The sequence below is a fragment of the Somniosus microcephalus genome, chromosome 7 (genome assembly GCF_052327205.1).
Source record: "Somniosus microcephalus isolate GS21.2 chromosome 7, FLI_Smic_1.0, whole genome shotgun sequence".
Taxonomy (NCBI): Eukaryota; Metazoa; Chordata; class Chondrichthyes; order Squaliformes; family Somniosidae; genus Somniosus; species Somniosus microcephalus.
This window is the reverse complement of record NC_140993.1, coordinates 30229135-30256916: the sequence shown is the minus strand read 5'-3', so window position 1 is coordinate 30256916 and position 27782 is coordinate 30229135. Positions and strand designations below refer to the sequence as shown.

The following is a 27782-nucleotide window of genomic DNA, read 5'->3' as shown; positions in this document are numbered from 1 at the left end:
GCATAATTCACTTATGTTTAAAATTCCCCAGTCTTTTGCACTGGTTTGCCTGATTCCGCCCAGAATCCGCTGATGTTACTAGCGGAATCTTGACCCGAGTGTGCTTTTGTTAGTTGAGGCCATTTATAAACTATGCAAGAAATGGAGCGCTCTCTCTAGTGGAAGAAAGAAGGTACTAATTGTTTTCATTTTTTTTTCCTGCTAAGTCTGTAGAAGTAAAAGACTAGCATAGTGTCTTATCATTTCTCTCAGAAACATCGGATGCGGTAGCATAGTGGTTATGTTGCTGGACTAATCCAGAGGACTGGATTAATGATCTGATGAGACATGAATTCAAAACCCACCATGGCAGCTGAGGAGTTTAAATTCAATTAATTAAATAAATCTGGAATTTAAAAAGCTAGCATCAGTAATGGTGAGCATGAAACTACCGGATTGTTGTAAAAATTGTTGTGTTCACTAATGTCCTTTAGGGAAGGAAATCTGCCGTCCTTACCCGGTCTGGCCTATATGTGGCTCCAGACCCACAGCAATGTGGTCGACTCTGAAAAGGCCCAACAAGCCACTCAAAAAACTGCTACGCCTAACAGCACTGTGGGAGTACCTTCACCATTCGGATCGCAGCGGTTCAAGAACACGGCTCGCCACCACCTTTCCAAGGGTAATTAGGGATGGGCAATAAATGCTGGCCTTGCCAGTGATGCCAACATCCCCTGAATGAATTTTTAAAAATCTCAAAATACTTAATGTATATTGACTTACAGTGATTGATGTGTAGGGAATAATTTGTGCACAGCAAGATCCCACATATGATCACTGACCAATCTGTCCTTTTTGACGATACTGTTTGATGCTAGCTAAGACACTTTGAGAACTTTTCATCCACGTAGACTGGTAGACAGTTTAAAATCTCGGAAGAATATATCGACCCAAATTACGAACTCAAGTCCTGCAGTGAGAGTTAAACTCAAAACCTTCTGATTCACAGGCAAGAGTTTACCAACCAATAAACCAACTTGATACTCTGGAGGTTATTTTTTACACATCCTGATATCCAAATAGCAAGCCCCGGAGGTCAGTCTTGAGGCATTTTCCACACATATTCAGCTGCTTTTAAAAACATTTTCTGCTTGTTAAACAATCTAGCCATTTCAATTTAGATGATTAGTCTTTCTTTACCAGCTTTTCTTATTAAAGGCAGCTGCTTCAATGGATCGGGTCTTTTGAGTAAAGGTATAAATCTTCAAACATACCACTTATTGTGAGCTACAAGATGAAAAAGTCTTTGTGACCAATATGTTTGCCTGAATGATTTAGTAAGTGTATTTAGTAAGAGAGCTTCCTTTTATTTAATGCAGCACTATGCTGTGGTTGCGGCCTTCACAAGGTTCTACACAACTCTTTCATGATCAGGTTTTTCCTATATCAAGCACTTATTTTTGACTTGTATATTTTCTGTACATGTAATTATGAATACACAAAGAAAGTATAGAAAGTAAACTGCTTCCATGCCTTTCAAGTATACACGGACACATTTTAGTTCGTTTTCATATAACGGTTAGAACTTTCCATTTCTTTCTCGGATTGCTGATGTCGTTTTTTTAATACTCTACTTTTTCCTTCAATCTTGTTGACCCAAGTTTAACTAAATCTAGTAAAAGTATTATACCTAGGAAGAAAAATGGGCGACATACATACTGACATGAATCAGTCATTCATGAAAGAAAGACTTATGAAATAATACTGAGCAGCCTACGGGTGGCGCTGTCCAGGGAGAGTATAAATACTCGGGCATGGGCCCAGCTTGCACAGGACATTCTTAACAGGAACTAGTGAAGGACACAACTAGACCTCCATGTTGTAAAACAGTTGATTAAAGCTTTGTTTAACGCTTAGACCAAGTGCCTAGTAGTTTTCTTACGTTGCATACCACATGAATAGTGTTGAAACAGCTATGAGTCAAATTGAAACAGCTTGGCCTTGAAATTGGGTTGCACCAACTTGCCAACGCCAACTTTGCGCCAGAATGGGTAGGCTTGAAGCATTGGGTCTCAGGCCTCATTTAAATGCTGGGCATCTCCAGGCAGCTCACTGGCGAATCGACGTTGGATTTCGGGCCACTGCATTGCCAGCAGAGACCCTTCAGATAGATCCTAGGATGGGAGAGGCACGTTGTGCCTTTAACGTAACAAAATGTTCCATGGTGCTTGAAATGAACTGTTCTACTGGAGTTCCTGCAATGGATTAGTGGACAACGTGCTGACTGGTGCGGCACTAAGCCGAACAGACAAGAAAGGATCCAGGGAGAGAGGGAGCGATCAGGGAGGGTGGTAGGGGCCTACACTGCAACAGTGACTATAATTCAAAAGTACTTCATTGGCTGCAAAGCGCTTTGGGGTACCCGGAGGTCGTGAGAAGCGGTATATAAATGCAAGTCTTTCTTTTTAGGCGATCGGGAGTAGGTAGTGTTCGGGGGGGGGGGGGGGGTTGATCAGGAGGGAGGGTAGGCGATCGGGAGAGGGCCAAGTGGGAGTCAGCAATGGTCTTCGACACTACAGTAGAGGGCCCGTGCAAAGGGCCTAATGCCCGTTTCGGCCATGGGCCTTGGACGGCACTTTTTTCTGCCTTTACCAATATGGCGGGCAGCGCACTTCCACTGCAGAATATGCGTGTGCACTCCACCCACCAAACTGGATGCTTTGGTGCCTGTTTTATGCCTGTAAAATGGACATGGCATTAACAAATTTCATGGGCATAGGGTATTAGTAGACTCGAGCTTAACATGTCCAGTCGCTACAGTGCAAGAAACTCGACTATTTGGCGAAAACTGGAACGTACATATCATATCAAAACATGCGGAAACTATATGGTGCTCTGAGCAGACAACCTTGAGTCTTGTGACTAGCTTTGGTCTAGCCATGGAGGCAGTGCAGAAAAGAGCCACAAGTCTTACTCCTAGCACCAGCCTTGAAAGGCAAGCGTGAAACGCTGGCCCGTATTTTCCGATCCCTACGAGTGGGTATGCGCTGTGTACACACCCGTAGGGACATCGGAAATGCATACGCTGAAAACTGGCATTTCCAATCTGTCAAGAATGCTCTTGACAGATCGGACGCCTGCCCTGGAGAAGGGCCTCTGCGGGTGGAGAGTTCCGCTTTCTGGAGAACCTCTGCCCGCAGAAAACCCTTAGAAATCTTACGCCTGGTAAAAGCCTGCACAAGGCCTGCTTTTACCAGCATAAGAGTTGAAAAAAGTTTTTTTTTTTAATTTGTTTTCACTCATTTATAATTTAAAAAATACTTTTAAAAAAAGGTAAGTTTATTTTTAACCTCCTAAAAAACTTTAATTATTTTTTTAATTTAAATTTTTGTTTAAAATACTTAATTTATTGTAATTTTAACTCATTTTAAAAATGTGATGGTTTATAAAAAGTGTATTTAATGTTTTACTGAGTTTTTGGGGTGATCTCCATTCATATATTTGACAGGTCTATCTGTCAAGTGTATGAAGGGAGATTCCCTTCTCCTATCGGCTCCCCATGGCCCACGTGATCCCAGGGAGGCTTGCGAACTGCCTGCGCCTCTGGGATACGTGGGCCCTGCGCACTTGGAGTTTGGAGAGGCCCAGGAGCAGAAGTGTAAGTTCGTAGATTATTTCCAGATCGGAGGCTTACGCACGCAGGAAGCCTCTGATTGGAAAATACGGGCCGATATGGTGCTCTGAGCAGACAACCTTGAGTCCTGTGACTAGCTTTGGTCAAGCCATGGAAGCAGTGCAGCAAAGAGCCACAGGTCCGACTCCTAGCACCAGCCTTGAAAGGCAAATGTGAAACATTACTTCAAGTTGAGCTGTGGCAGCAAGACAAGCAGCAAACTACTGCAAAGCAAATTAGGACTGACGGCAGAAAAATGTTCACAGAGAGGAGGATCAACCTGTGGAATGGACTCTTGAGCAGGTTTGGTGGAGCCAAAAACCATGGAATCATTTAAGAAACAGCTGGATGCTATGATAGGGGGTCTGTGGGGACTTTTTACACGCATACACTAGGATGGGCTAAAAAAAAAAATTCCTTCTTCATAAGTATTTATCAAGTAACCCTCTGTTTTTCTTTGTTTTCTCAGTTGCGTTCCCTCGTCCAGATAATTTCTTTTTTCTTATCTTCTGTTTTTCTTTCATTCTTTGTTTCTTCCTCTCTCTTTATCCAAGTTTCCAAGAATTCCCCGCCACTCTGTGTGAGTTCCTGTAACTCTGACATTCAGATAATAAACAGAGCTCGCACTATAAAAAAGAGTGAAATCCTCCCAGTAAATTATACAGTTGTGTATAATACACGAGAGTCTCAGTAACTATTTTACAAGCTATCAAAGGGTCCGCTTATAAAATAGTCCCTGTGGATAGTGATTCATGTATCAGCTTCGAACACTAATAGGGGGAAAAATTCGGTATCGCCCCATTTGGGGCGCCATTATTGGCGGTGCGCAAAGTTTAGCGCATGGCGCTAATTATCGCCTCCAACAGCAAACTTGGCTTTTATCGCCCCTGGAGGTGATTGGAGCGCTAAGTCAGGCGCTACACACCTCTCTTAAGGCGCAAAGGCCGAGGAGCGAGGCGCTACCTCAGAGCGCTGGCGAAGCTCATGTGATGTCAGTCAGCAATGGAACACAGACACACTGGCACCGGCCAGTTCTTAAAGGGGAGGGTCGATCTTGCTCTCCATCCACACCTTGCTCATTGCAGCCTTGAATCTCGGCCTGGAGAGACTTGTTCATCAAATCTGCTGGGTACTCACCCGTAGGCCCAATGGAAGTGCCGGTTTCGTGCATGCACTGCGCATGCACGGGAAACCGGAACTTCCGTTCCCTTAAAGGAAGGGGTTCAGAGGTCGAACGCGTGCGCCGGAGAGGCAGCGCGTGCGCATGGAACTTATTTTTTTTTTAAGGGTTCTCCGGGAAGGTAAGTCTTCAGGAGTTACACATGTAAAAAGCAGGCGTAAGGCCTGCTTTTAACAAGGTAAGTGGTGAATTAATTAAAATTGAAACATTTCTTCCACAGGTTTATTATTTTTAAATACTTTAAAGAAAGGTAAGTTTATTTTTAGCCCCGTTAGAAAATGTAATTAATTTTTCCAAAAATTTAAATTATTGTTTAAAATAGTTATTTTATGTAATTTATAGTTATTTTAAAAATGTGATTTAAAAAAAAATTATTTGAAGTTTTAGTGATGTTTTGGGGCTTATAGTATTTATAGTTTTGACAGCTCTTACTGTCAATTTTATGAATGGGCATTTCCCTGCTACCATTGGCTCTCCATGGCCCACATGATCCCAGGGGACGCATCGCACTAACTGCGCCCCTGGGATACGCAAGCACTGCGCGCCGGCAGTTGGAGGAGGCCCAGGATTGGAATCCCACGTGGGCCCACAGCTCAACGGCCGGCACGCTAGGTAAGTGCAGGTCCGAGGCTTGCACCCGCGGGAAGCCTCCGACCCGAATTTCTGGGCCATAGTTCAAAATGCATGAATGTGTAGTATATGTGTGGGAAACGCAACATTGGACAGAGAAACACCAAGAGGTGTTTTCTAGACTTGAGTTGAGGCAGATCGCAAAGTGATACTAACAGATGTTATTCTTGATTACCTACTTTACAACAGTGACTACACTTCAGAAAGTACTTAATTGACAGTAAAGCTTTAGAACATCCTGAGGTTGTGAAAGGCGCTATATAAATGCAAGTCTTTTTCCTTTTGATCAGGGAGACTTGTATATTGTCACTATAGGTTAGTCAACGCATTTACCACTGTAATAGGTAAAAGAGGGATTTTACGCATTTATTTATACTTTCTTTTGAAACAGGGCACCTGTTACCCATCAGAAATGATATTGGGTCAAAGGATCAGGATAGTGAAATAGTTTGGGTGGAGATAAGGAATAAGAGGAAAAAGTCACTAGTGGGCGTAGTCTATAGGCCTCCTAACAGTGGCAACTCTGTTGGTCGGAGTATAAATCAGGAGATAGTTGGGGCTTGTAATAAGGGAACAGCTATAATCATGGGGGATTTTAACTTTCATATTGACTGGACTAATCAAATTGGGCATGGCAGCCTTGAGGAAGAGTTCATAGAGTGTATTAGGGACGGGTTCCTTGAGCAGTATGTAACTGAACCAACCAGGGGGCAGGCAATCTTAGATCTGGTCCTGTGTAATGAAACAGGATTAATAAAAAATGTCCTAGTAAAGGATCCCCTTGGAATGAGTGACCATAATATGGTTAAATTCCAAATTCAGTTTGAGGGTGAGAGAGTTGGATCTAAAACCAGCATACTGAGCTTAAATAAAGGAGACTATGAAGGTATGAGAGTAGAATTGACTAAAGTGGACTGGGAAAACAGATTAAAGTGTAAGACGGTACAAGAGCAGTGGTCTACATTCAAGGAGGTATTTCACATCTTTCAAGATAAATATATTCCACTGAGGAAAAAGGGGAGTAAAAGAAAAGACAGCCATCTGTGGCTTAGTAAAGTAATAAAGGATAGTATCTGACTAAAAACAAGGGCATATAAAGTAGCCAAATCTAGTGGGAGGATAGAAGATTGGGAAGCATTTAAAAGCTAGCAAACAATAACTAAAAGATGAATTAAGAAAGGGAAGATAGATTATGAAAGTAAACTAGCAAAAAATATAAAAACAGATAGCAAGAGTTTCTACAGCTATATAAAAAGAAAAAGGGTGACTAAAGTGAACGTTGGTCCCTTAGAGGATGAGACCGGGAAACTAGTGGCGGGGAACATGGAGATGGCAAAGACGCTGAACAAATATTTTGTATCAGTCTTTACAGTAGAGGACACTAAAAATATCCCAACACTGGACAAACAGGGGGCAATGGGGGGGGGAGGAGCTAAAGATGATTAAAATCACTAAGGAGATGGTACTCAGTAAAATAATGGGACTTAAGGCGGATAAATCCCCCGGACCTGATGGCCTACATCCTAGGGTCTTGAGAGAAGTGGCGGTAGGGATTGTGGATGCATTGGTGATTATTTTCCAGAACTCCCTGGACTCAGGAAAGGTCCTGACAGATTGGAAAACTGCTAATGTAACACCCTTATTTAAGAAGGGAAGTAGACAAAAAGCTGGAAACTATAGACCAGTTAGCCTAGCATCTGTGGTTGGCAAAATGTTGGAGTCCATTATTAAGGAAACAGTAACAGAGCATTTGGATAAACATAATTTAATAGGACAGAGTCAGCATGGTTTTATGAAGGGGAAGTCATGTTTGACAAATTTGTTCGAATTCTTTGAGGATGTAACATACAGGGTGGATAAAGGGGAACCAGTGGATGTAGTGTATTTGGACTTCCAAAAGGCATTTGACAAGGTTCCACACAAAAGATTACTGATCAAGATAAGAAATCACGGGATTGGGGGTAATATACTGGCATGGGTGGAAGATTGGCTATCTAACAGAAAACAAAGAGTTGGGATAAATGGTTCATTCTCGGGCTGGCAATCAGTAACTAGTGGTGTTCCGCAGGGGTCAGTGCTGGGACCCCAACTCTTTACAACCTATATTAACGATTTGGAGGAAGGGACCGAGTGCAACATATCCAAGTTTGCCGACGATACAAAGATGGGAGGGAAAGCAATGAGTGAGGACATAAAAAACCTGCAAAAGGACATAGACAGGCTAAGTGAGTGGGCAGAGATTTGGCAGATGCAATATAATGTTGGAAAGTGTAAGGTTATGCATTTTGGCAGAAAAAATCAAAGAGCAAGTTATTATCTAAATGGAGAGAAACTGCAAAGTGCTACAGTACAAAGGGATCTGAGGGTCCTGGTGCATGAAACACAAAAAGTTAGTATGCAGGTGCAGCAGGTGATCAGGAAGGCCAATGGAATCTTGGCTTTTATTGCAAGGGGATGGAGTATAAAAACAGGGAAGTCTTGCTGCAGTTATACAGGGTACTGGTGAGGCCACACCTGGAATACTGCGTACAGTTTTGGTTTCCATATTTAAGAAAAGATATACTTGCTCTCGAGGCAGTTCAGAGAAGGTTCACTCGGTTGATTCCGGAGATGAGGGGGTTGACGTATGAGGAAAGGTTGAGTAGGTTGGGACTCTACTCATTGGAGTTCAGAAGAATGAGAGGCGATCTTATCGAAACATATAAGATTGTGAGGGGGCTTGATCGGGTGGATGCGGTGAGGATGTTTCCACTGATGGGTGAGACTAGAACTAGGGGGCATAATCTAAGAATAAGGGGCTGCGCTTTCAAAACTGAGATGAGGAGAAACTTCTTCACTCAGAGGGTAGTAAATCTATGGAATTTGCTACCCCAGAGAGCTGTGGAAGCTGCAACATTAAATAAATTTAAAATGGAGAGACAGTTTCCTAGCAGATAAGGGAATTAGGGGTTACGGGGAGAGGGCAGGGAAGTGGACATGAGTCTAGATTCGGATCAGCCATGATCCTATTGAGTGGCGGAGCAGGCCCGAGGGGCCGTATGGCCTACTCCTGCTCCTACTTCTTATGTTCTTATGTTCTTATTTGCCCATTCCTATTCCCTAATAATTCCTTTGTCTCTGCCCATTTTTCTTGAGTTTAAGGGTAGGTGGACTGATTTATGAACTATTATCATTACCATGCTGCAGTCAGTATGCTTGACCAACTTGACATTTGGATTATTGGGCCAGAAATTGGTGAACGGGGCTTGCCGCGCGTGCAAGCCCCGTATATGCACTTACCCCGCGCTACTGCCGATCAGCTCCAGGGACGCCTGGACTTGGTGTTTGAAAAAGAAGAATCCCGGGCAGCGTATGACGTCACGCCGCCCAGGAGTGCAGCCAGCGCGAAGCCAGGAGCGTGCAGTGTAAGTGAGAAACGCCCCTTGAGGTCTCAGTTTCACTGGACATGCCCCCAATGTTTCTGTCAAGCTGCTAAGCATTTTTACATGCAAAGCAGCAGTTTAAATAGGTTTTTGGAAGTTTTTTGAAGATTTTGGTAACTTTTATAAACTTTTTTTAAATGTTTACATTATTTTGAGTAATCTTAAATAGTTTTAAAGAGAATTAAAGCAATTTAAAGACTTTTAAAAGCCCTAAAATAATTTTTTTAATTCCATTTATTTATTTAGCAATGTCGTCATCATACGTGTCTTCACACTGTTCCCTTTGGGGAACTGTATGAAGTGGTGGAAGGATTTATGGCCATGATTAACGCTCATTCCGTGACCGTAACCATCTTTGAACCAGCCATTAGGGCGGTTAGTCCTATGGCGGGAGGGTTTTACGGGCTCCCACAAGCTATACAAGGAGGGGGGGCCACCCACACCCACAGACGCAAATATCCCACTGGATGTCAACCCAGAATTTAGAGCCGGAGCTCCGACTCCACTTGCCGGGACTGTCTGGAGCGGGGTTCGAAACCCTACTCTGATCTGGCCCAGCGGCGGGGATCCTACCGCTATGACAAAGGCCCAATCCGATTAGCAACGTGAAATGGCAGCATAGGGCTCCAGTCACGGGGAGGGAAAAGGCGCAGGAAACGTATGGGTGTCACCTTTTGTGCGGAGTGGGCCTTTTGCGTAGCAGTAAGCATCCCCGCCGCTGGGCCAGAAGGAGTAGGGTTTTGAACCCCACTCCAGACAGTCCCGGCAAGTGGAGTCGGAGCTCCAACTTTAAATTCTGGGTGGACATCCAGCGGGATACTTGCGTCCGTGGGTGTTGGTGGCCCCCCCCCCTCAGATGGGTTGTGGGAGCCCGTAAAACCCTCCCGCCATAGGACTAACCACCCTAATGGCTGGTTCAAAGATGGTTACGGTCACGGAATGAGCGTTAATCACGGCCATAAATCCTTCCACCACTTCATACAGTTCCCCAAAGGGAACAGTGTGAGGATACGTACGATGATGACCTCTTGCGCAATGCACCTCCTTGGACCCTCAGTCGCAGATGCGAGGGGGCAAGTCGTGCAATTGTTAAATTTTTCATTTTATTGACATGTAAAATGTTGGCCCAGTAATTCCCTTCCAAATGCGCGAGTACGGTCGGGGTACTTACGCATCTGGCTGGATGAAATGCCGGTTTTCAGCATGCACAGTGCATGTGGGGAAAACCGGCATTTCCTGTCCTCTGAACGAAGGGGTTCAGAGGCAGAACGCGTGCGACTGCACAGGCAGCGCGTGCGCAGTATAATTCGCCGCTTTCATTAATGCTTTCAGTGAGGTCAAGTCATTACAACTTACACATGAAAAAAGCATGGGTACAGTTGCTCCAGAGGCTGCGGAGGAAGATATTTATTATCATGGAGCTTCTGAAAGTATGTATGTCTGTATATATTCCTTTGCGTGTTATGTATATATTCCTTTACTTATGTGTATGAATGTATTATTTAATTATGACTTTCAGAGAAAGTAACTTATTGGAAAATCATAATTAAAAACATACATTCATACACATTAGTAAAGGAATATAAAACATACATACATATACGTAAAGGAATATATGTGGACATACATATATAACTCATTCTCACATTCCATTCACACAGCCACAATTGCTCCTTCTACCTACCGTTCTGAAAACCCTTTAAAAAAAAAAAATTTAAACTTTAAAACTTACTTAAAATTTCTTAAAATAACTTCCCTCCCTTTCCCAAACAAAAATATTGCATTTCAGAAGCTCCACGATAAAATATATCTTCCTCCGCAGCCAATGAACAACTTTACACTTGCTTTTTTCAAGTGTAACTTCTAAGGACTTACCCTCACTGAATCCATCATTGAAATCCACAAAGTTCACTGCGCAAGCGCTGCCTGTGCAGTCGCACGCGCTGTGAATAGACCTCGGGTCTGGAAATGCCGGCGTTCCCCGCATGCGCTGTTCCTGCTGAACGCCGGCATTTCCAACGGCCAGATGCGTGAGTACCCCGACCGTACTCACGCTTCTGGCCGCGAATTTCTGGCCCATAGATTTTCACCTCAGGTGAGTTGAACTTTCCCACCCAATGGCTCAACTGACAAGTAACAAAAAACAATCACGATGTGGGCGACAAGTTTGAGGGTCAATCAGTGCCAGTACTAAACAGGAAAAATGGCACCACAACAGCCTGAAGCACATGCCTTATCCATTATGTCAGTGAACCATCTGCTTTTTAACAGTTTTTGACAAATAAACAAAGGGGGGTCACTGAAAGCAACAACTTTGTTATACACTGAAGCTCAAAGCCTTGGATTCACAAATGAGGTAAAGGCTAAGGGGAAAAAAGGAAATGAAAAGGAAAAAAAAGAGTTTTACCAGTTCTTCATTCTGGAACTCTGGATTGTACTGTGCCATGTCCTCTTTCGGCGGTTTCTGAACTAAGCTTCTACAGACGAGCCATGTAACCAAGCCAGCAACAAACATTCCAATGTCTGGAGCAAAAAGTCTAATAACGTTCCCAGCATCTGCCCCACTCACACTGTGAAGAAAAAACAAATATGCATCTTAAGTAAATGTGAATATTTTTTAAATTAACGTAGCAATTTAGTTAGATGTGCTTGCATTTTGTATACAGCATTATCACTCAATTGATGTTGCTAACAGTAAGAGACTGGTACTGATGCTAGATTGGCATTGGATATAAAATTGCAACACGAATTCATAATTCCAGATCTAATGTAACACTAGCACAATCTTGATCACAAGCTTTCATCTCTTACAGTACTTACTCAAAAGCCTTATTAAGCAGTTAGCATCCCTTTCTTTGAGGTACCGTCTTCCCTTACTTCACCAGAATCCCATGCCATGCGCCATTCCCAACCAATGTTGAGGGGACTTGCTATAACAGTTGGGCGAACTGCACTGGCAGATTACTGCCCAAGGAGTGAAGACTAAAATATATTCTAATATTTCATGTGATTTCCTCCTGTTTTTCCCCATCTCCTTGGCTCAGCATGGCTAAGATTAGTAAGTAACCACGTGGAGGATTGTGAGAAGGTCGTAAAATTCTGTAAAAATAAAAGCACACTGAAGCTCCAATGTGCTGCACCACCCGCACTGAAATCCTCATAAAAAGATGCAAATATCTCATTTCAAAGGCACTTGTGTTAAATCATTCCAATAGTCCCTCAACTAACACCACTAAAAAACAGATTATAGGGTCATTATCTCATTGGTATTTGTGGGACTTTGCTCTGCGCAAATTGGCTGCCACATTCCTACATTACAACATTGACTGCACTTCAAACAAAAAGTGCTTCCTTGGCTTTAAAGCGCTTTGGGATGTCCTGAGGTCATGAAAAGCTCTATATAGATGCAAGTCTTTCTTTCAAGTATTTCTTTATCTAGGGAACCTCACCTGTAGAAATAAAAATTTTACTCTATGGAGACGCAACAAACATCCTTTTGTTTTACCATACTCTTATTATTCAACTGCTGCCGTAGTGCAAGCTTAAAGAAGTAAATAACAATAAGATTGAAAGCAGAGTGCAAAAGACTTCTTTCAATCTTCTATTATTTACTTTTTACTCATCTTGTTTCTTTTTGTTGAAAAACCTAGAGGAAGGGTCAAGGTGCACAGTGTAGAACTGTACCATGATTGGGAAGACAAGGTAAATCAGGAAGTAATGATTTTGTGATGCCTAAGAAGGGTAAACTGAAGGAGCACCGACGCACTCTATCTCAAAGCTGTCCGGGTCCACAGTTCCATTTCAACCTTCGACTCATCCAAAGCTTCAACAAAAATCTTATTTTCTTCCTTTCTGATGTCAAGGATCGCAAGCTTCATCAACTCTTGAACACCAACGCCCCTCCGGAAACTTCTTCCCCTTCACTTTCCTCTGATCCCATCGCTTCTCCCAATCTCAACCCCTGCTGCGTTTTCACTATCCCTTCTGACCTTCCCCTCTCTGACCCCGAACGATCAGTCCTCAGCAAAGGCCTGAGCTTCATCCCCTTACGCCCCCACCTCAATGAATTTCGAGCTCGGCACGATGCTGAGCTCTTTTTCCGCCACCTTCATCTCCGTGCCCCCTTCTTTGGCCAGGAGTCTTCCCCCCACACGGCTGACCCTTTCTCCCGTTTATCAGAATTCTCGTTCTACCTGGACCCCTCCCTCTGGCCTCTTACCCTCGCTAGATCTTTTCATTGCAAACTGCCGCTGTGACATCGGCCGTCTCCATTTCTCTGCTCTGCTCCCCTCACTCACTCCAACCTACCTCCCTCTGAACTTGCAGCACTCCATTCTCTCAGATCCAACCCCGACATTGTCATTAAACCTGCTGACAAGGGTGGTGCTGTTGTTTTTTGACGAACTGACCTCTACCTAGCGGAAGCTGAACACCAACTCTCCGACACCTCCTCCTACCTCCACCTGGACCATGACCCCACTACCAAACATCAAGCCACCGTTTCCAAGACTGTCACTGATCTCATCTCCTCTGGAGATCTTCCCCACACGGATCATCCTCCGCCATTTCCAGCACCGCCAGCGTGATTCCATCATCAAACACATCTTCCCCTCACCTCCCCTTTCAGCATTCCGTAGGGACCGCTCCCTCCGAGACACCCTAGTCCACTCCTCTACCACCCCCAGCACCCCTTCCCCTTCGCCCGGCACCTTCCCGTGCAAGCGCAGGAGATGCAACACCTGCCCTTATACCTCCCCCCTTCCCACTATCCAGGGCCCCAATCACCCCTTCCAGGCGAAACAGTGATTTACTTGTATTTCTTACAATCTAGCATACTGTATTCGCTGCTCGCAATGTGGTCTCCTCTACATTGGGGAGATCAAACGCAGATTGGGTGACCGCTTTGCACTGTTCCATGGAAGCTCAGCATAAGCTCGAGGAACAGCACCTCATAAGGACATAACATAAGAACATAAGAAGTAGGAGCAAGAGTAGGCCATACGGCCCCTCGGGCCTGCTCCGCCATTCAATAGGATCATGGCTGATCCGAACCTAGACTCACATCCACTTCCCTGCCCGCTCCCCGTAACCCCTAATCCCCTTATCAGCTAGGAAACTGTCTATCTCCGTTTTAAATTTATTTAATGTCGCAGCTTCCACAGCTCTCTGGGGTAGCAAATTCCATAGATTTACTACCCTCTGAGTGAAGAAGTTTCTCCTCATCTCAGTTTTGAAAGGGCAGCCCCTTATTCTAAGATTATGCCCCCTAGTTCCAGTCTCACCCATCAGTGGAAACATCCTCCCCGCATCCACCCGATCAAGCCCCCTCACAATCTTATATGTTTCGATAAGATCGCCTCTCATTCTTCTGAATTCCAATGAGTAGAGACCCAACCTACTCAACCTTTCCTCATAAGTCAACCCCCTCATCTCCGGAATCAACCGAGTGAACCTTCTCTGAACTGCCTCGAGAGCAAGTATATCTTTTCTTAAATATGGAAACCAAAACTGTACGCAATATTCCAGGTGTGGCCTCACCAGTACCCTATATAACTGAAGCAAGACTTCCCTGCTTTTATACTCCATCCCCCTTGCAATAAAAGCCAAGGTTCCATCTTTCGATTAGGCACTCTACAGCCCTCTGGACTCAACATAGAGTTCAACAATTTCAGATCATAACCTCGGCCCCTATCACATATATATATTTTCTTCTTTTTTTATCCACAATTTTTGTTTGCCGTTTTTTTTCTTCTTCTTCTTCCCTCCCACATGACAGCTGTCCAATTCAAACCCCATCCAGAGCCATCCTTTGTTTCTTAACCTGTCCCATTACCACCTCCTCCTGCCTTGAATATCTCTTAATGTCTCTCAATGTCTCTTAATCTCTCCTGCTTTCTATCCTATCACTGACCTTCCCTTTTGTTCTTTCATCCCCTCCCCTTTTTCCCAGCCCCTAAACCTGCTTTCAATTTCCTGTTTTTCCAGTTCTGACGAAAGGTCATCGACCTGAAACATTAACTCTGTTTCTCTCTCCATGGATGTTGCCTGGCCTGCTGAGTTTTTCCAGCGTTTTCTGTTGTTATTTCGGATTTCTAGCATCTGCAGTATTTTGCTATCGAGGTGAGGAGTAATACAGTTTTGGACAATAACCACTTCGAGTAGGATGCATGATACATCTGACCCTAGTTTCAGAGGTGAAAGAGCAATGTTGTAATCCAATATTCCACTCAATCCCCAAGAGTAAAAACACAGAAATAATTATATTTTTACATTCGATAATTTAAATGAAAGGAAAACCTTAATATACGTGTTATGAATTCTAATCAGGAAAAGTGCCATGTTTCAATATAGATGTAAAAATCAACAAAGTTGGGAGATGAAGCATATTTTTTTTTAGAAAACCAAAAGGGAACAAACTGCCCTTCACACCAAAAAGACGTATTCATTTCTACATCTGTTCTGCAATGTGGACAAATATTGGCAAGGAATCATTCACCCTGTCTGCAGCAAACACAGCAATAAAAATAGTATGAGTCATCCACAAACACTCACACAAGATCTCACAGTCCTGTCTGGATAAGATTTCCTTGAGCCTACAGAATTGCAGTGTTATGTTTAGCTGGCTAGTCTGTCAAAGAGCTGCACATAACATTCATTGTACATCGACTTGTGCTTGGTTTCGCTCACCTTCCCCCACCCCTATCACCCACTCCACATACGGTTCCCCACAGCGGGAGGTTCTGATCTCAGCTGTGCCCTCAGTGCGAGATGCTAAGTTGTGGTCAGGCGTAACTGCACTGAGATGTTTAGAGAAATTAGAGGGAGCTTATCCCCACACTTCTAAGTACCTAGTTGCAGAACCGTATTGCAAGATACATGGGGGGGCAAGTTGTCCTTTTGGTAAGGAACATTATACATCGTGGAAGCTTTTAAATATGACTCACACCGAAGCCATAAAACTGCATTCCAAGAAACCAAAAATACAGCGCAGGTCTCAGAGGGGATAAATTAAAGGATAAATGTTTAAAAAAAAAAATCACAATAAAATACCAAAACAATGACTGTTTCTTGCTGCACCTCAAATACTAGGCTTAGTTTTACACCTGTTTCGTACCAGTGTATTTGCAGGAATTTCACACATAAGGCTCTTTAGCTTGGGGGGGGCGGAGCCATTATAATGAGCTGAGATGCTTTTGGGGGCAAGGATTGCTAGAGGGGCGTGAAAGATTGACGAAATTCAAGCATAGCGTAATTACGTGCGTAACACACTTTTGCTCAAATTTTACGCTAGGTTTTTGTTTTAAACCCCGTTTATACGTGTCTCTGGAGGAGGAAATGAAATTGTTAGACCTAACTTACTGGCTATGCACTCCCCGCAGAAATTTTTGCCATCCACGTTTCATGATTTTTCTGACCATGCAAAATTAATTAAGAGACAGCAAAAGATGCAAGACTCTGGCAAGGGCTGTCTACAGACCTGCTGACAGCAGTGATGCCGTAGGGGGTTTGCACAGGTGTGTTTGGTCAGTCAGCTTTGCCCCTGACTACCTTCTTTGAGCGGTTCGAATCGCTCGCCCCCTGGGTTCTGGACACCGGACTTAGATACAGGCAGCGATACAGAAAATAGAGTAGACAAGTGGTTTGGTGTAAAAGAACCAAGATTTTATTGAACTGAACGATCTTACACGAGAAAATTACTGGTACAGCACACTACAGACATAAAATGCTTATACTTAAAGGGATTGGGGAACACACGGCACAATCGAGGGAAAACAACTATATTAGCAATCCCCTTAATTCCCACCCCCTATACCTAACTAGATTAGACTATGAGGGGCCAGAACTTCATGCGCACCAATCCAAGAACTTGTTACGTTTAAAAAAAAAGTTGAAAGTTTTGGGTTCACCCCTTGTGCACTCTGTGGCCTGCCGACGTCACGTGGTTCCAGCGCGCTGCAAGGGTGCCGTCCAGGTAAAATACCCCAATATTAAAGTCTCTGCCTGGGTATTTTACCTCGCAGGACGGGCTCTTCTTCAGTTGATGTTCTTCCTTGGTTGATCCTGTTGGGTTGAATGAGCTGGACTGAGGGCCCGTTTATTCGAAGCCCCACGCAGTCATCTTCATACAACCCGTCCTGGTTGTAATCTGGCAGCGAGTTGAGAGGCAGGAGAGAAGAGGCAAGAGAGAGCGTGGCTTCCTGATGGGCCCATAGTTATACCCCCATCGGGAGCCCTTATCTGCGTGCCAAATCAGTTCAGTCCTTTGTCTGATTTGGGTGAGCTCGTTTAAATGTTTAAAAACGTTTATAAAAATGACCTGTAGAGTGATAGTCGCTATGTCTAAAGTAGCCTCGAAACCCTGGCCGTTGTTAAAGACAAGTTGTGAATTGCTCCCATTCAGGCTTAATGTCTCTGGTGAGCGGTTCCCGATTTAAAATGCAGAAAGCCGAATGGCTTGATGGAGCCCATTCCAACTTAATGACTGGAATGTACAGTCTTTTGTTCATTTTATCAGTCCTTACAAAGTCTTTGATTAGTTTAAAACTTGAACTACTTGACCTGCTTGTTTTGCAGAACCTTTGTTTTAAAATCCCATTTGGCCTGGTCACCAGGTTTACCGCAGCCATTTTGGGTACCCTGGTTTCAAAATCAAGTCCATCCAGGGTCCCTTTTAATTAATAATAACTTCGGGGAATGTTGGAATTTTGAGAACCTTACAATGCAGTAAGAGGATGTAAAAACAGCTCAAGTTGTAAAAGGCAATGAATTTCCAGAGTGTATCCAGGAAAGTTTTCTGAAACAACGGGGGTAATTTTAACTTAACTCGCCTAGTGTGAAACCCACTGGATCAGGTAAACAGTGATTTTACACCACCTCCTCCCGCCCTTCCCCCAGTATAGAAGATTGAGGGGTGACCTGGTCGAGATGTTTAAAATGCTAAAATGATTCGACAGGGTAGATACAGAGAAACGAATTACTCTGGTGGGGGAATCATGAACAAGGGGACATCATCGTAACATTAGAGCTAGGCCATTTCGGAGGGAAATCAGGAAGCACTTTTACACACAAAGGGCAGTGGAAATCTGGAACTCTCTCCCCCAAAATACCGTGGATGTTGGGACAATTGGAGCTTTCAAGACTGAGATAGATTTTTGTTTGGTAAGTGTATCAATGGATATGAAGCAAGGGTGTGTAAATAAGAGTTGAAGTGCAGATCAGCCATGATCTAATTGAATTAGAAGGCAGGCTTGAGGGGCTGAATGGCCAACTCCTGTTCCTAATGTTCCTATGAAAACTCTTTGTAGTGCATTCTTGGATTTCAAATTCTGTGGTCCCTTGATGGGTTCACAAATATGGTAAATTAATCCCAACAATTTTTTTTACAACTTATATATTTATATAGCGCCTTTAACACACTAAAATGTCCCAAGGCGCTTCACAGGAGCATTATCAAAAAAAAATGACACTGAGCCATATAAGGAGTTGTTAGGACAGATGACCAAAAGCTTGGCTGAAGAGGTAGGTTTTAAGGAGCATCTTAAAGGAGATAAGAGAAGTGGAGAGGCGGAGAGATTTAGGGAGGGAATTCCAGAGCTTAGGACTAAGGCAGCTGAAGGCACGACCGCCAATGGTGAAGCATTTAAAATCGGGGATGTTCAAAAGGCCAAAATAGGCGGAGTGCAGAGGTCTAGGGAGATTATAGGGCTGGAGGAGATTACAGAGATAAGGAGGGGCGAGGCCATGGAGGGATTTGAAAACATGGATGAGAATTTTAAAATCGAGGCGTTGCTTAACTGGGAGCCAATGTAGGTCAGCAAGCACAGAGGAGATGGGTGACTGGGACTTGGTGCGGGTTAGGACATGGGCAGCCGAGTTTTGGATGACCTCGAGTTTATGAAGGGTAGAACTAGGGAGGCCAGCCAGGACAGCATTGGAATAGTCAAGTCCAGAGGTGGCTGGATGAGATTTTCAGCAGCAGATAAATTGAGGTAAGGGTGGAGACAGGCATTATTACAAAGGTGGAAATGGGCATTCTTGGTGACAGAACGGATATGAGGTAGGAAGCTCAATTCCTGATCAAATATGACAACAAGGTTGTGAACAGACTTGGTCAGCCTTAGACAGTTGCCGGGGAGAGAGATCGAATCGGTGGCAAGGGAACGGAGAGTGGCGTGAATCGAAGACAATGGCTTCGGTCTTCCCGATATTTAATTGGAGGAAATTTCCTCCAATTAGAGAAAGCAGGGACAGGGTACTGAATTTGGATGATCAGCCATGACCTCATTAAATGGCGGAGCAGGCTCGAGGGGCCGAATGGCCTACTCCTGCTCCTATCTTCTATGTCTATGTTTCTATGTTACTCCTCCAGTGCTGGGTGACGGACAAGCAGACTGGCAGTATAGAGGGATGACATTTTTAAATATTTATTTGGCTGCCAGAAAAAAATTGCTGGGCAGATTGGTTATTAACAATCAAAGTAAATTTAATGTAAACATTTGTAGCAAAGGAGTAAATTTCCCTTAGCTGTGCAGGCAACTTAGTGGCACAGTGTAGTGGGGTGCCAGCACACTGCGAGAGAGGGGTAGGACGGGCATTCGGACTGTGCTGTGCCACATGGTGAGTTTATGATCTGGCTGGGTGGTCAGCAGACGCCCTAAATCCAGGCAAAGCAATTCATCAAAAGAAAATGAAAGGAAAATCAGAAGCCAAGTGTACCCAAGCTACTCCCAGCACACGATTACAGAGGGACCTTTTAATATTAGATCACTTTTACAGCATGCATTTTTTTCCTCCATCATCATAGTAATAATTTAGAACTATTTATAAAACTCAAAATGCTCTTAGTCTTTTTTTGTGCCTTTACCTACCTGAACTCAAACTTACAGGAATTATGAATTTCAACTCTTAGGTCTCTCTGTCCATCCACACCCTTCAGCATCTTCCCATTGACTGTATGCTTCCATTTCTTCTCAAAATGTATTAGCTCACACTCATGCATGTTAAATTGACCCTCTCCACCTGCCTGCCTGTTCCACGAATCTGCTTATATCTTCCTGAAATCTTTTACAATCCTCCTCACTGTTTGCCAAAGCCCATACTTTTGTTAAAACTATATAACTTACCTAATCTTTCATCCTGTAAAGTAAATCACTTTCTAAGCCCTTTATTTCATTGTTCATTTCTCAAAATATCCCAAATGTGCATGCTTCAAGATGCTTGCATAAATAACATTGAAATATAGTTTTAAACTATTAGCAGATGTAAGGTTCGGATCAAATATATCACCTTTTGGCAGTACATCAGTGGTGAATTGCCCTTCACTTAAACGGCCAACTTTTTAACAAATAAGCTGAATAGATATTGCTTCATGGCAATCGACCATCAGAGAATAGCCACAAATAGAAAAAATGTGAATCCCACCATTACTTTGGGAGAAAAAAAAATTCCTTTGAGTGGTTGGCTGAGGCATATTCGTTCAACAACTTTGCAATCATTTTACGTCAAATACATGAGCTTTTGCTGACTTTTGTGTTTGTGTTCACCAGATAGGGAAGGTCAGTGCTGGTTAATGGAACACTTTCCCACTTTGAGGGCCCGGATCAGGTATGGCCGAGGCAAAGTAAAGTTGCTGCTTCTACTCTGCCCCAACAACGGGCTTTAATCTCAACTTTAGAAAGAATGCTGCATTTTAATTTCCCACCTCAGCCTTGTTGGCGGCCTAAGAGAAACAGACAATTGTATGTGAATCCTGAGCCGAATTGTGGATCGCTTTTGTGCTGTGGACTCCTCAATCTATAGTGGGATTCATTTCACAAATGGTCGGAGCAGCCGGCAGACAAAAAACAACAGCAACTTATAGTTATATGGCGGGCAACTGGTTCAGCCACTCACTGCCAGATCTGGCTAGGCCACATAAAGCACTATCGGGCCCTGCTCTCGTCTGCCAAAATTGCTCGCTATTCCAGGATCATTCTGAAATGCAAAGATAAACCCCGGCTCCTATTCTCTACTGCCAACCGTCTTCTTAAACCCCTCTCCCCTGTCTCCTCCACCCTCACCTGTCCGCCTCCATACCTCTCTCTCTTTCCTCCTTTAAGACGCTCCTTAAAACCCACCTCTTTGACCAAGCTTTTGGTCACCTGCCCTAATTTATCCTTATGTGGATCGGTGTCAAATTTTTTGGTCTTAAAATACTCCTGTGTAGCGCCTTGGGACATTTTACTACGTTAAAGGCGCTACATAAATACAAGTTGTTGTTGTTGTTGTTATATAGTGCCTTTATAAAATGTCCTGGGGCGCTTCACAGGAATGTTATCAGACAAAAAATTTGACACCGAGCCACATAACGATAAATTAGGGCTGAATTTCGCAGGAGGTGTGGGCGGCGCCACGCCTGGCGCTAGTTGCTTTGCGTCCCGTTAGCCTAATTTTTCCCCCTTAATGTTTAACAACACCTTAACAGGAACTTTACATGAACATTGGTTAAAATACCCAAGTGCCTACCCTTGTGTGTTGTTAGTGGGTATGATTGCACTCGGATGAGGGTAAATGTAAGTGGTGGCTAGTGAGATAGTTTGCGCCACTGAATCCACTGCAGCCTGGTCCTCATGACGTCATCCCTGCTTGTGCCCTCCTGTGCAATGTGCAACCAGGCTGTGTTGTCTCCTAGGGAGGTCTCTTCCACCCATCGGAAGGGAAGAGGACCTCCCCGTGTGCTGTGACTCCCTCCATAGGCATATGGAGGGAGTCATGGGAGAACCTGGGTGCAGCCGTGCGCCTCTGTGCCGTGCTTGTCAGTGTTTGCAGCACTTCAATGCTGTCGAACACTGACAGCACAGATGTCAAAAGAAAGTTGGCCGTGGTCCCTTTAAGGAAACCGGCTGATGACGCGTCATGAATGACATCACCAGACCCGCTTCCTCTAATTGGACCGGCTCACGCGCTGGGCGGGCTTAACAAGCCCCATCAATGTAAAATCATGTTCCAGAGTAGGATGGAGCTGGCAGCGGGGTCGGCACCCGTCACCAATGTCGCCCACCCGGACGCACCGAGGTAAAGAAAATCCAGCCCACAGACACATAGGGCTGGATTTTCAAGTTTCCGACCCACCCAGTGCGGGGTTGGGGGGCCGGTAGACCACGGAAAGCCCGGAAGTCTGGGATTCCCCGCATGCTGTGAAATTTTAACTCCACAGCATGCATGTGACGTCATGGGCAGGTTCCCTGCCCAGAAGCCACCTTGATTGATAGGCTGGCTTCCAGTCGAGTGGGGAACGCTGGCTGAACCAGATACCGCAGCAACTGGTAGGTGCGGGGTCCAAGCCTGGGGGTGGGTTCCAAGTCCGGGGGGCCCGATCCCTGGGGGGGAGGGTCCGATCCCACGGGCGGGGGTGTTCGATCACCGACCCCAGGGGTGAGTTCGATTCCTGGGGAGGGGTCCAATCCCCGATCCCGGGGACGGGCGGGCTGCTGGTGTGTGAGCTTGTGGGGCTGGGAGGAAACACTCCTGCTCCTCCTGGCCCACAAGGGTTGCTCCCCGAGGCTGTGCTCGCCTCGCTGCAGCTATCGGGAATCCAAAGCGCTGGGATCCCTAGCCGGCTGCAGTTAAACCTGCACAGCAGGTTAAAGCAGAAGCTTCAGGGCCTCATTATCATATTTAAAAGGCCAACCCGCCTCCCGCCACTCCCCCCGTCCCACCTGAGTAAAAGTTGAAAGTGGGCGGGTTGGGGTCAGATTTAGATATTTAAAACTTTAATTACCCCATGCTCCTAACTCACCCGTGCTTTTATGTTAAAATTCCCCCCTTAGAATTTTACAGCACAGAAGGAAGCTATTCGGCCCATCGTGCCTGTGCCGGCTCTCTGAAAGAGCTCTCCAATTAGTCCCACTCCCCCGCTCTTTCCCCATAGCCCTGGAATTTTCTCCCCTTCAAGTATTTATCCAATTCCTTTTTGAAAATTATTATCGAATCTGCTTCCACCACCCCTTCAGGCAACGCATTCCAGATCATAATAACTAGCAGCGTAAAAAAAAAATCTCCTCATCGCACCACTGGCTCTTAAACTGCTGTGGTTTTCATTTAACATGCAGCATTCTGTTCCTATGGTCAGAGACCTATTGCACATTTATGGAGTGGACCTTTTCCTGTTCATGAAGGAGGCAACATAGGGGATGAGGGCTGTATGCATTTCATCAATAACGCTTTGCACTTTGGGGAATACAGCCAGATGGTAAAAGTGCAGGGCTCCTTCATATTGCTGCACATTTTATATTGGAAAATAGATAAATGGCAAAGTCTAAGCAAACAATGCATCTGTGCGCCTGTGTGATGTGACTGTATGCTACAGATTGGAATATTTAGCAGTTATCTTCTACTGTTGCTTAGAAGCACCCAGTGGCATGAAAGTTCAATGAAGCTGTTACTGTCACAGCCACTGCCGGAGCCATCCGCCCCTATCCTGGAACTGGGTTCCAGGTCTAGCTGCAGCACTGGACATAGTTCGGTGATAGTCTGTTGCGGAAATCACAAACTCTCTTTGCAGGAATCATCAGACATGTCCCGGTAAGACTGTCTAGCCCTGTACAATCTGGTGGCAACGTACAGGTAGGGTCTAAGTGAGCTTCTAAGGTTGTCTAGTATTCCTTATCAAATCTTCCTAGTCCTTCAAAATTTGCAAGTACGGACTGATGCCTGCGGGGAAATCTATATAGGCAGCGCACAATGAAATATTCCTGGGGAAACAGGCAGAGCTAACAGGTGGGTGTAATTGCCTGTAAGTTGCTTTGTGGCAAAAGAGCCAAATGGCAAAAGAGCACTGAAATAGATGGAGAAATACAACGCAGATACTGTCACCAAGTGCTAACGAATCAAGCCAAAGATCCAACATCAGAGAACACTGGCTCTGAGCCCAACACTAATTCACATATTTCTTATCTTAATGAATCCTGTGCACAACACGTGTGCAGACTTTCAGCATAAATAAACCTCTGGTGGACATTATGGGGGGAATTTTTTGGGGGGTCAGCAGGTGCATTCGGTGTAGAGTCGGTGGGAATTTTTTTTGACAGTGCGTCGGGACCCCGCTGCCAACCCGCCGCCACACGACTTTCCCAGATGTCGGGTCTGTCAGGGCTGAACAGACCTGGCACACAGCGGCGGGGGAGGCAATTCAGGTCATTATGACCTTGTTAAAAGCCCAGTCAGAAGTATTTTGAGCTCACCTTACCATTTTACGAGGTCGCCCACGGGGTCCACGCTGCTCAGGGATCACGTTAGGTAAGGAGGTCGGGAGTTGTATGACCATGGAATCATCTCATTACTTGACAGCTGTAAATGTGCTATAAAAGCTCCCATCTCACAGCTGTTCACTTTCCAAGTTCAGAAGCTGTTTTTGGAAGACAGATTGGCCTAGAAATTCATTGACGCCACTTTTGGGGCGCTAAAGTGGGGCGTCCGCTAAAGTTTGCGGCCGCCGCCAAATCGATGCCACTTCTCCGATATTCATTAGCTTCGCCCTAGGAGTTCGGGCGAGCGCTAAAACTGCTGCTGGACGCTTCTCTTTAGGCGCTAAGCCGGAGGTGGTGATCGATAGCGCCGAGGCCGGGCGCAGCGCAGGTGCGGCCATCTCGTGTTTGACAGCAGACACCCTGGCGCCGGCCAGCTCTTAAGGGGGAAGGGTCGACTGTGTCTGCTGCCACGCCCTGGATAGTGGAGCCCTCCAGCTAGGCCTGAACACTGCTGCTGGACCCAAATAGCGCCTGAAGACATGGAGAAGGCCCGTGAACGTGCGCAGCGCTTCTCAGAGCGTGATCTGAGTGTGCTGATTGCTGCTGTGGAGAAGAGGCGCCATGTTTTGTACCCGGACAATGGCAAGAAGGCGACGGTCCGCGTCTACAGGAGAGCCTGGAGGCATGTCGCCACCAAGCTGTCAGCCAACAGCGACGTCCCCAGGACCGGTGCCCAATGCCGCAAAAAGTTAAATGACTTCACACGCATTGTCAGGGTGAGTACCCTTTCCAGTGACCTCCTCATCCTTGCATGTGCACCTCACATTATGGGCAAAGGGACCTGAAAGCTCTAATGGCCAGCCTTCATCCAGCAGCTATGGGACAGGCATGAGCATCAATTGCACATTCTGCACTTAACACACTGGCCAAGCTATTCCACCATGGGAGGCAGTGCACACCAGATCATGGCGACACACTGGCCAAGCTATTCCACCATGGGAGGCAGTGCACACAAGATCACGGCGACACACTGTACTTAGAGGCCGTCCTTTCTCTTGCAGGCCAAGCTGGCGAATAATCGCAAGAGCCGGACTGCGACTGGGGGAGGCCGACCCCATATCCAGCCACTCACTGACCTGCAACATCGCGTGGAGCGCCTCATGGGTGGCTGGGTGATTGGGCCCGTTGCATGTGGAGATGCCGACCCTGTTCTGGGCAGCAATGGTAAGGACATCACCTTTGGCACCTCTCTCGTCCCACTTGCGCATCAGATCTACATCCTTTGCCACTGTCCGACCAATGCGCTGAATGCCACCACTCATGCATCCCGCACTGACGCCCTCTCCTCACTCTAAAGCTACTCTTGTGCCTTCCTGCTTTCAGATGGTCAAGAGGAGGTGACAGACCCTCCGAAGAGGAGCAGGAGGAGGAGCAAGAGGAAGGCGGCCCATCAGGGGAACCCTCAGCCGCGGCCACCCAGGCCAATGTAGGGGACACGTCTTCCCTGGAGGGCAGCGTGGCGGAAGTGTTGAAGGGGAGGGGAGCTCCTGGGACCTGTGGGCTGCAGAAAGGTGGGAGGGGGGTGGAAGCTCGGCGGCCTTCTCCCCAGAAGGGGGATGCGTCGGAGGGGAGTCCAATTGCTGGGCCCAGCGGCCTCCAGCAACGCAGGAAGGGTCGGCCAGCTCGGCGGCCTTCTCCCCAGAGGGAGAGTCCGGCCTCCAGTCAGGAGATGCTCTTCGCCGAGGAGATGGAACGCCTCGAAGACTTGTCCGCGGACTCGGAGCGCCGGCACACGGAGCTCATGGCGGCAGTGGCACGGTTGCCTGAGTCCATCGATTCCCTCTCTCGGAGTGTGGCCGAGTTCGGGCCCTCAGAGGCCACCAGTCGGGCGGAATACCGGGCAGATCAGGCAGCGAGTCGGGCGGAATTCGGGGCAGCTCTGTCAGCAACTGGCCAGGTGATCAGTGGCACCGTCCAGTCACTGGCTGCTCTGATGCGGTCAGTGAACAGGTCAACACGGGCACTCACTGCTGCCACACTCGCTGTGTCAGCCAGGCATCGCCAGGGCACCCGGCGCGCTGCAGCAGCACAGCGGTCTGTCCCTCGGCAGATTGGCGCGCATGCTGGAGTGCTGGCCCGGGCGAGTGCCAGTGTCTCAGGCGACCAGCGAGCGCCTGCCATCCGCCAGCTTGCCGCCATTCCTCCAGCCGCCACTGCCAGTCCCCCAGTGGAGCTGCCAGGAGCTGCTGCAGCGACTGATGCTGGCCAGCCACAGCTGCAGCAATCAACAGCCGCCCGCTCGACGGCCAGACGACTAGGCTGACCCCCAAGGGCATCTGCCGTCACGACATGTGCCCCTCAGGAGCCTGCCCCCAGCCTTGCAGCAGCCAATGGCCTTACTTTGAGGCGGAGCAGCAGGGCGGGCAGGGGCCACCCAAACATGGCCAAGGCATCGCCCTAGCGGGCCAAATAGTCGAATGTGTGGCCATTTGTGTTTGTTTCTTGAGGCCGAGAATTGGATGTTTGTTTTTTTGAAGGCCGATGATGTGATGTTTGTTTTTGACGAAGGCCGAGAATGACGGCCATTTTAGTTGCCCTATTTTGTTAATCCTCTCCAGGTTGTGGGAGCGAGTAATGTGTTTGAGTGTTTTTTGGGGGTTTCGTCTGTTTTTGGTTTTCATGTGGGAAGGGCCCAGAGTTTGTACAATAAAGCATTTTATTTATTCACATTGTCCATGTTTGATCTTTGAAGTGTTTGTTGTCTTAACCGGCTGAGGGCTTGCGGAGCGGCTGCAATCATGTTCTATCATTGGCACAAGCCATTCCCTGACAGGGGGCCGAGAAGTGACGTTCAATAAGCCGCCGACGGGCGGCCCTTGGACCTTGTGCGTCCCTCCTGGGCTGGTACTCCTCGTCCTCGTCGTCCTCATGCTCCTCCTGCTCCTCCTCCTGAGGTGGTGGTCCAACGTGAGGTGGCAGTGCCTGAGTCCTGCGGATAGCCAGGTTGTGCAGCATGCAGCAAACGACGACGAATTGGGAGACTCGATCCTGCGAATACTAGAGGGCTCCCCCAGAGCGATCGAGACAGCGGAACCGTTGCTTGAGCACGCCGATTGTTTGTTCTATGAGGTTCCTCGTCGCTTGATGGCTCTCGTTGTATGCCTCTTCAGCAGGGGTCGTGGGCGCGCGGAGTGGGGTCATGAGCCAGGTACACAAAGGATAGCCTTTGTCCCCGATAAGCCATCCTCTTGGGGGAGGCTGTGCCTGGAACATGTCAGCCACAGTTGTCTGTCGCAGGATAAAGGCATCGTGGCTGCTGCCTGGAAAGCAGGCATTGACAGCTAGGATGCGCTGCCTGTGGTCACACACCAGCTGTACATTGAGGGAATGGTAGCCCTTCCGGTTGCGGTAATCCTCGGCATGCTCAAGAGGTGCCCGCAAAGCCACATGCGTGCAGTCAATGGCGCCCTGCACCATGGGGAAGCCCGCTATTCTTGCAAACCCCACTGCACGCTGCTGCTGCTTGTCCAGGGTCATGGGGAAGGAGATGAATTGATGTCTCCTTCTGAAAAGGGCTTCGGTCACCTGGCGGATGCAGCAATGCACGGCGAACTGGGAGATGTTAGCGATGTCCCCAGTAGCGGATTGGAAGGAGCCGGAGGCATAGAAGT

The 27782-nt window shown here is 46.4% G+C and overlaps 1 protein-coding gene across 1 annotated transcript in view; it reads right to left on the bottom strand.

The window, feature by feature from the left end:
- piezo2b (piezo-type mechanosensitive ion channel component 2b) overlaps positions 1 to 27782 on the bottom strand; it is an 852062-nt gene that overhangs the window by 320591 nt on the left and 503689 nt on the right. The window contains exon 5 of the mRNA XM_085992353.1: positions 11292 to 11454. Coding sequence (XP_085848479.1) covers positions 11292 to 11454 — 163 coding nt within the window. The remainder of the gene's footprint in view (positions 1 to 11291; positions 11455 to 27782) is intronic.